The sequence below is a fragment of the Dysidea avara genome, chromosome 4 (assembly GCF_963678975.1).
Source record: "Dysidea avara chromosome 4, odDysAvar1.4, whole genome shotgun sequence".
In the NCBI taxonomy this organism is placed as follows: Eukaryota; Metazoa; Porifera; class Demospongiae; order Dictyoceratida; family Dysideidae; genus Dysidea; species Dysidea avara.
The window spans coordinates 25,726,496-25,736,060 of NC_089275.1; the positions used below are offsets into that span (position 1 = coordinate 25,726,496).

The 9,565-nt window shown below is 36.4% G+C and overlaps 1 protein-coding gene across 3 annotated transcripts; it reads left to right on the top strand.

The window, feature by feature from the left end:
- The first annotated feature begins 5,755 nt into the window (after positions 1 to 5,755).
- On the top strand, positions 5,756 to 9,182 carry LOC136254548 (ATP-dependent translocase ABCB1-like). 3 transcript variants are annotated; one of them, XM_066047285.1, is made up of 9 exons: positions 5,756 to 5,887; positions 6,632 to 6,703; positions 7,213 to 7,329; positions 7,503 to 7,658; positions 7,704 to 7,860; positions 8,107 to 8,304; positions 8,351 to 8,557; positions 8,610 to 8,756; positions 8,806 to 9,182. In XM_066047285.1, the coding sequence occupies exons 2-9, from the start codon at positions 6,693 to 6,695 to the stop codon at positions 8,998 to 9,000; spliced, it is 1,188 nt and encodes a 395-aa protein (XP_065903357.1). In that variant the 5' UTR covers positions 5,756 to 5,887; positions 6,632 to 6,692; the 3' UTR covers positions 9,001 to 9,182. The 3 variants fall into 3 exon arrangements, with proteins under 3 accessions (XP_065903357.1, XP_065903359.1, XP_065903358.1); XM_066047287.1 differs by having other exon boundaries at positions 6,632 to 7,416; XM_066047286.1 differs by having other exon boundaries at positions 6,632 to 7,658.
- The last annotated feature ends 383 nt before the right edge of the window (positions 9,183 to 9,565 follow it).

Genomic DNA, 9,565 nt, shown 5'->3' on the forward strand with positions numbered 1-9,565 from the left:
CAGAGTGACAGCAAGAGTTTGGTACATACTTTGGTGTAGTTATTAAATAGAAATGGACATGTAAACTGGTCTTTGTGACAAGTGTGACCTTCCCACCTAGTATGTTAAATGTATGTACACAATTTGGCAGTAGTGATAATTTTGGTAGTTGGAAACGCTCCTGAGAATTGTGTTATGCATCCAGTCATGGTCAGTGTTGGGATAGTTACTTTTTATATGTAACTCGTTACATATTATTTACAACTGAATTATTTAGTTACGGTTACATATTACCCATATAATAAAGTAACTGTAATAATATTACATATTATATTACTTTGTGTCCATAGCTTGAAGCTGTCACGTGTGAAACTACCACTTTATCACGTGACATGATTACGTTGTTGGACAATGTGCAAATTTTGGTTATAAGCAAGAAGTTGTTGAATAAGCTTCATTCAGTAGGCTTCATTACTTCGTTGTGGCTAGGCGTTACTCAGTGGATTGCTAACGAGATTAGTAACTTTGTTACTTAAAATAATATTACGTAATATTAGACTCGTTACAGTTACTTCATTACTTAGGTAATGCGTTACATTTGCAAGTAAATAACTTGAGTTATATTACCTGTTTTTGACAGTATATTTCGTTATATTACTTCGTTACCACAAAAGTAATATTATTATGTAATGTGTTACTCCCAACACTGGTCATGGTATGCCATCCTTTTTAACCGAATGAAATAGTCACATTTTCCCATCTTTTATCTTTTACTATATAATATGTATCAGTGGTGCAATATTGGACTAGGATATTACACACCCACACACAGACACTTGTTAAATTCTGTTGTTATGGCAGCATTGTACATACTAGTACCACTACAAAGTGTTAACACCATAGTAACACTGCTAATTAGTGTGAAGTAGTCTACAAAGAGATTCCTACAAATTATTACATTTGATTATGTTTTACGTGGCTGCTTGTGTGTGCGTGCGTGTGTGTGTGTGCATGCGTGCGTGTGTGTGTGTCACTGTGTGTGTGCATGCATGCGTGTGTATGTGTGTGTGTCACAGTGTGCATGTGTGTGTGTGTGTCACTGTGTGCACGTGTGTGTGTATCACTCTGTGTGTGTCACTGTGTGTATGCGTACATGTGTGTCACTGTGTGCGTGTAACTGTGTGTGTGTGTGTGTGTGTCTGTCACTCTGTGTGTGTGCATGTGTGTGTGTGTGCATGTGCATATGTGTGTGATGTATTTGGTGGACACAAGATGATTAACTTTGAACATGTCCCATATCTATGGGTGGTTGGTAGTGTATATTTATATGAAAATGTACAGCACATACAACCATGACTAGACAAGTAAATTGGAAGCAGGGACATAATGTTGGGAGGACTAGAGTGCCATTAGGGCTGGAATAATTATTATATTGTTTAAAGGCCATTAAAATATTCTTTCCATATCACTGCAGTACTATTATGGTACCATAGCAATATTGCTAGGGGATATTTTGTGTTTATGACAGCAGAAAATTATATTTTAATATTATATTATGATGTACTGTAGAAGTTTGATCATATGACTATATTTTACCAAGTGTGAATATTAGAAACATGACAGAACTTGATAGAGTGCCTCATAAAAGATTCATGGAAAAACTTTCATCATAATTATGGAATTGATAACTGTACGTATCAATGAATAGAAACATGGCTGACTCAGAGAACACAATAAGTAGTAATATTTGGTGAGTGTTCTCTACCTGCTTCTGTCTTGTCGGGTGTTCCACAAGGAACAATAATAATTATTTTAGAAGCATTGATGTTTCTTTCGAATTTCAGAACAAGTGTCATCTCCATTATGCCTCTTTGCTGACGACGTTTACTATACAGAGTAATTCGCACAAAAACTGATGCACAACAACTACAATCAGATCTAAACTGTTTTTCTTGATGGGCTGATATCTAGCAAATGTCTTTCAATGTTAATAAATGTGTGGTCATGAAACGCAGCAAGTCATCATCTATTATGTACGTACAGTGTATACAGTATTCATTCTTTTGATGTTCATGCAGGAGTCTCTAACTTGCTCTTAGAACTAAGGATGTCAAGTGCCATGTTGGAATGGAGGAGTTTTATCACAATTTATAGTGCTGAGCAATATGACAATATTTTAGTTAAATCACAGTATCTGTTTTTGCAATTTTTTGACTACTGCAATACCCATGTTTACTGATGTATGCCCATGATACCCACGTTATATACCTCAGTTTTAATTTCTGTTGGCCACACAGCAAGTATTCTAGACTTCTGAAAATTCTTTAAGACTGGTAGGCAGAGCTGTTACTTTGTAACTAAGTTATGTAACTAGTTACTTTACAAAGTAACTAGTAATAGCTATGACTAGTTACTTGCTTTGTAGATAAGTAACTAAGTTACAATAGAAGCTAACTAGTTATAATAGGTACATTGTAATTATAGGCTTAAAAGCAAGAGCACTTCAATTTTTGTGCTACAGTCAATGGTGGATCCAGGATGGGGTATTTGGGGCAAATCCCCCACTTCACCTTAACCATTCTTCTGATTAAAATATTAAACTTTGTCAGCTCAAGTTTGTAAAACTCATGAAAATATGTACAATTTATTAGCATTTATTACAAATTCGCCTGAAACCAAAGTCAAACTGGCTGTGAACTAGTCACTCAGCACCTTCATGCGTACTAAGCGCCTTCAATTTAAAATAATTATTGTGTTGCTGTTGTTTAAGACATTCAGAGCCTTTTAAACAGCATTAAGACTTCACAACCATCTGCAGAGACCAAAAGCCAACAGTGAGACACTACAAAGAGGTGATTATTTCATTTATTTGCTGCTTTAAAAATGCAGCAACTAACAAGGGAATCTGGCTCTCACCAACCACCTACAACTTAGTCTGTTTGTGCCCCTCCCCTTGCATAATTTCCAGCTCCTGGATCTGCCCCTGACAGTCACACTAAGTAGACACTTTCTGTGTGCTGTTCTTCTTGATTCAGCTTGAGTAACTAGACAGATGCAACAGTTGAACTGGCTACAGAATCATTAGTTAATATATTATGTAGTCCTCCCTTGCTCTGGACAAAGTAATCAAATCATGAACCACGGTAGTGGTTCATAATAAAGATCACCTATGTTTTGGGCCAAAATCCTAATAGAACACACACCTAAACACCACCTTAGGAAGCTCCCCCAACCACAAAAGAAGCTTTGGAAGTTAATTTGGAAGAAATTTAGGCCCACTGGAAAATATGAAGTCAAAAAGAATGAATAAAAGTACTTTTTTATATTTCTGAAATGTGTCATTTTGTTCATCTTTATCTACTTCTTCTTGTTCTTGTTCTTGTTCTTCTTCTTGTTCTTCTTCTTATTATTTTTTTCCACAGGGCTAGAGCAAAATGTGGGGATAAAACTACATAACTTTCCTTCCTATGTCTTTCTTCACGTCCATGACCTATTTTTAAATGCATATTACAATGATAACACCCATTCTCAAGCAAATTTGCTTCTTGTAAGTTCACTTTGCCATTGGTCTTCTGACTTAGTTTCTGCAAGAGTGACCAACATGTTAATTGTGTTAATAAGTATCCAATCTACCGGTACGTACTTAACACCTTTAAACAAGATGTAGGACCAGCAGACTTTCAGCACTTGTGCTGTAAAAGCTTAACGATTGAAAGAAAACTACAACCCTATAGTTGACAATAATTATGTAATGCCTTTTAAAATATGTGCTAAACATACTATATGCTTGCACTGATGCTTGTACCCTCAGCCCACCATGTTTCCAATATATATATATTATATTATATAAATGCATCATAATAAAGTTTGTTGCATGAACCACAAACCATTCTTAAAGGTGGATTTAAATAAAATTAATTGGCAAAGTAATGTATAATAATTATGCTCTAATGTTAAGATACTTTACTTGCTGTTACAGATAGACCTAGGCCTATTGAATGGCTGGAATACTGGTGTGTCATTTTTTTGTGGTATGAAACAGTAATACTATTTACGGTATGGCACTAGCATTGTGCTTAGTGCTTTAGAGCACCTATTTTGCCACAATAATAGATGCAGATCCTCTGTGCTGTCATCCACCTTGTAGAACATAATAATGTGCTCATAGCACACACAGTAACTGACAGGAAAATATTGGACTGTGAAAAATACATATTATATAAATTGGTATAAAAATAAATAATCAATAACAAAGATCACATCTTTGGTCATTTTATTCACTTGCAAATAATTAGTTTCCATGACCCCAAAGGATCCACAATTATTCCTCACGCATTATAAATAATATCCATTGCCATGGTTGAAGTGTGCAGTGGTCAGTGTTAAACTGCTGAAAACAGCTTTTACAGTAAATCCAATCTCATCCAAAAACAGCTTATAGCTGTAAAAAAGTGCGCGTCCAAGTAAAGCAGAGTTAACTGCGACAAAAAGTAATGATATCATAATGCGGCCATGTGCGAGGTGTGCAAGTTGTAAAATTAATATTAGCTAATCAGATAATACAATGTTATTGTTAAAGTGTTAATGAGAACTATGTGATGCTGCTAGTTTTTAAGTGTGTGAGCATCTTCATAAATGCCACATAAATTTAATTCTCAATAAAGCAATGTGTATAGATTCTCTGATAGTAATAAATAGTTTGAGTTTGGCCGCCTTTCCTGTATACAGCAATGCTACGAACAAAGGAAAGGTGGCCAAACTCAAACTATTTATTACTATCAGAGAATCTATACACATTGCTTTATTGAGAATTAAATTTATGTGGCATTTATGAAGATGCTCACACACTTAAAAACTAGCAGCATCATATAGTTCTCATTAACACTTTAACAATAACATTGTATTATCTGATTAGCTAATATTAATTTTACAACTTGCACACCTCGCACATGGCCGCATTATGATATCATTACTTTTTGTCGCAGTTAACTCTGCTTTACTTGGACGCACACTTTTTTTACAGCTATAAGCTGTTATTGGATGGGATTTCAATACTTTTTGTTAGAATAAGCATACACTGTTGATAACAGTAGGTGAGTTTCCATGGTTTTGACAGAAACCCCAGATTACAGTGACAGAATATTAAAATATAACTGTAATTTTAGTGGCCAGAGCCGCCCACATGGGGGGGGGGGGGGGGGGGGGGGTATTTTCCCCCTGCCCCAGCCCAAAAGGGGCCCCTTGATTGCCTGTTTAAAGAAAGATCAATATACTTTAATAGAGCAGTCAGGATGTAGACCCTTCCTTGCCCCTGGGCCCCTCTTTAACTCTTTTCCCTGGGCCCCCTAATTTCTCTGGGCGGCCCTGTTAGTGGCATGCAACTGCAGTCAACTAACACCCATTTTAACTAGTAAACCCTTAATAACACTTTGCCTTTCATCTTGTACTGCATTAAAACCATCAAAATACTCTATTAGAGCAGTCACAAAATAGCTGTAACACTGCAATCAATATTTAGCATAGTTACAACTTCTGCTTAGCATTGGATTGTATAGTTTAAATTACTAGCTACTTACACACTTTACAATATAAAAATATGGCACTTGTAGAAATGTGACTGTTCTATTAGAGTATCTCGATCTACTTCAAGCATTGACTAATTCAAGTGAAGAAGTTACGCCCCTGCCAAGAGATCTTGTGAAATGAAATGAGAATAGTAAAGAAAAGGCAAGTATGTACAGAGACAATAGAGGGGCGCGTAATTATGTCCTGTTGTAAATAAACGCCTTTAAAATTTATATTACTACTAAATAGTACAGTGAAAGTGGGTCATTATTCAGGCCGTAGGGACAAAAATTTTCTGACCTAGCTTTTTAAAGAGGTGGCTGCATTTTGCGCCTTAAAAAAGGTAAGAAGCATACTGTTCTAACTGGCTATAGAGATGGATTTAGTGTGTGACAATGTATGAGACAGTGAGTGCTGGCAGCAAGGGGGCAGCCAATCTGTTAGAGCACCAAAGGCACTGCTTCAGACTTAGGCAGTTGGCTGTCAGTCCAAAGTGTAAAAAGTTTCACTATTGGTCCTTATAAGCTCCTGATTAAGAAAGTGATGAAGTCATTATCCATAGGATATATTTTTCACATAACACAGCATTCCAGTGGTTTAGTGGTGACCACAACACTGCCTGAGTTAAACTGTGGTGAGATTTGAGACTACCGGAAGCCCTGGAATGCCTTCAACACATGAAATGCCAAATATCTAATGCCTGGCTTTCATCCACAGTGGACCTGTCTTGGTGGCCACTTGTACAGAAGGGAAACAGCTGCCACACAAGTCTTTCGAGCGAGCACACCCCTTAATTATCAATTTGTAAAATCTTGAGCAAAATTGTGTGTACAAGCAAGTGCGATGTTGTGCATTGGCAGTGCCGTGTATATGGTTGCTGCCTAGCAGTGACACATCACAAGTATTGAAGTCACAATGTGTTACTGTATCATCCATCTCTGAATGTGTCATTTTGTGTAGAGAGCAATCTTCCACATTCATAAGGCCACCTTGTTATTCAGGCCAAATTTTTGGTTCCACAGCTGGCCATATTAATGAGGTTTCATTGTACTTATGTGAATTTTTACTTTTTGTAACTTTTCTTCAGGTTTACTGATGGGAACTATGAAGCATTGTTGACTGGTCCGTACATAATGTGGTGACTTGAAATGCTAAAACAGTACGTAGCATGTCTTGTATGTACATGTAATGTGTTGTAATGTGTCCACACATCCACACATCTTAGAAATAAATATAAATGTATTCTCTATACTCAGTTCCATTGTGCCACTGGGTCATAAGTGGGTTGAGTATGGATCATCCAGGACATTTGGGTCACATTTTGTCCTGGCCAAGTGGATCTCATCCACTGACAGAATATACAGATCAGATCACGTGTATAAATTACGGTGGAACTTGTTTATTGCCACCTTCACTCAATAAGCAGGTAACAGTGTATAAATTCTCAATTGGAATTGGCTTTTCAAGAGAGGTTATCTTTCTATACTGGTGGCCATTTAGACAGGTTGTACTGATAGAGTGTACATACTAGAGATGCAACAATATCCTCCACTTAGTGTCGTTTGATAGTGATGCAATGGAGACTATGTATTATTGCATTTAAATACTATGCTATTATATTGCAACTCTAGCACGTATTTATAACAGGAATGTTTGTTAACTGTTTAGACATACTGGAGCCACACCCACTTATCTGGATTCTACAAATGGAGTCATACCAACTTGTCATCATACATACGTGTTACTCCCATTGTGCTTGGATTGGATGAATATACATGCCGTCATGTGAGACTTGACGGCATGTAGTGACTTCTAGTGACTTCTAGTGATTTCTAAAAATTTGTCCTTTGAAAATTTTAGCTAATATGGACGGTATGCATCATCACAATTTTCTACTGTGCAAAAATGTGGCACGTGTCATCCAATTTTGCATTAATGTTGCTAATTTTCTTACACAGTGGAATCAAAAGGTCAGCCATTATGTTTGGAGCACTTTATGGTACAGTTGAAGTATCCCTGTTCATCATATCTGCTATAATGATACGATTTGGAGCCTTCCTGGTTGCACTCCCCGATGATCACAACTTGTACACAACTTTTATAAATGTTTTAGTGTAAGTTTCTAAGCTGTATCTCTGCTTGTTTCATTGGCATTTTAGGCCAACACTGACTACATTATATTCTACTACAGCTGTTAAACAACCTGGTGACTCAATGTCTAAATACTTGAATGCGAAGACTGCTATTAAGTCTGTATTTTCTTTACTTTATCGAAAATCAATGATAGACTCCAGTTCAACAAGGGGGATTTTTCCAGTAAGAATTGTCTTTAACTATGTGATACCATACAATACAACAGGAATATTGATAAAAGGAAAATTTGACAAATTCACCATTCATCAGTTTTGACGAAATAAAATTGTACAAAAGCAAGAAATCGTAGACTTGAACACTGACTTATAAGGCACTCGACAAATTTAAAAATTCATCAAATTTGTCAATTTTTTCATCATCAAAATTTCCTGTCATACAGTAGCTATCAACTGATAATTTAATTATTAGGATGATGTAAATGGTGCAATATCTTTCGATCAAGTTGCCTTTTCCTATCCAACCAGAGAAGAGGTGCCGATCTTTAATAACATCACCTTTTCAGTTTTTCCAGGAGAAACACTGGCTATTGTAGGTCCCAGTGGATGTGGTAAGAGCACTGTCACTGCCTTGTTAGAACGATTCTATGATCCATCAAGTGGAGCAGTGGTGAGTGTTAATAACTGAGTCATTTCTAGTCAACTTTATTTGACAGAGACTGGATGGTGTTGATACAAGAATGTTAAACATTCAGTGGCTTCGTAGTCAGATAGGATTAGTGTCACAAGAGGCAACGTTGTTTGATGCCACCATTGCTGATAACATTCGTTATGGAGCAAACTTTAGAGAAGTTACTGATAAGGAAGTAGAAATGGCTGCCAAGGGTGCTAATGTTCATGATTTTATAACAAGTTTACCTCAGGTTAATAACTTATTTAGCATATACTGTAACTAATTGTCTTTTATTTCATCAGGGTTATAATACAAAAGTTGGACCCAAAGGCAGTCATTTATCAGGAGGGCAGAAACAACGTGTTGCAATAGCACGAGCTCTGGTGAGGGATCCTAAGATACTAATCTTGGATGAGGCCACTTCTGCTCTGGACACTGAGAGTGAAAAGGTATAGATATCAAGTGTAAGCCTCATATACTAATGTTAATTGTTCATAGCTGGTAGAAGAAGCAATGGAGAAGGCACAGAAGGGTCGTACCTGTATTAAAATAGCACATCAAATGTCAACAGTCTGCAATGCTGATAAGATAATTGTAATTTCCAATGGAAGAGTGATAGAGAGTGGAACTCACTCAGAATTGATGCTTCAAAATGGTTTCTATTGTGAAGTGAATAACGTGTTTCAGTCATAGAGATTGCAGCTACATAGCTACTTGAAATGTGTTTATTTATTTATTTATATGTATCTAACTTTCAACCAGCTACTATAGAAATATGTATACAATGATTTAGCTATTCTAATGTGTACCTGTATACGATTTGTAATCCTTATCATGTAGAATTTTGTCATCATGTTCACAGCAATCAACATTTATTAGAGTGATTACTTACGATCAGGTCGAGAACAACATATCTATACTGTACCATACTAGTACTACCAAGCTTGTGTGCCAGATGTTTATGTGAAGGCACTTTTATTTGTCTTTCCAATAGTTGCCTTTCCCTGGTACTTCTACCATGTGTACACACATTCACACAAGCCATTATACAGGAATACTAGAATATGGAATGGCGTCCATTGAATTTGCAGTCATCAGCATAATATGTAGTATAGCAGCATAGCCCAATAATTGTACACTTTGTTATAAAGCTTTGCTGTACACACTTACTGCTTTTTTGTGCAGGACAACATAATTTGTAGTTGATTGGTAATTTAGATATGCAAGCTACAGTGAATAATGATAATAGGATGAGTAT

Bases quoted from the DNA above. Each gene is read 5' to 3' on its own strand.
- LOC136254548 (XM_066047285.1), top strand. The intron at 7,330-7,502 runs GTGAGACTTGAC...TTTCTTACACAG, and splicing joins ATGAATATACATGCCGTCAT to TGGAATCAAAAGGTCAGCCA. The intron at 8,305-8,350 runs GTGAGTGTTAAT...TTTATTTGACAG, and splicing joins ATCCATCAAGTGGAGCAGTG to AGACTGGATGGTGTTGATAC.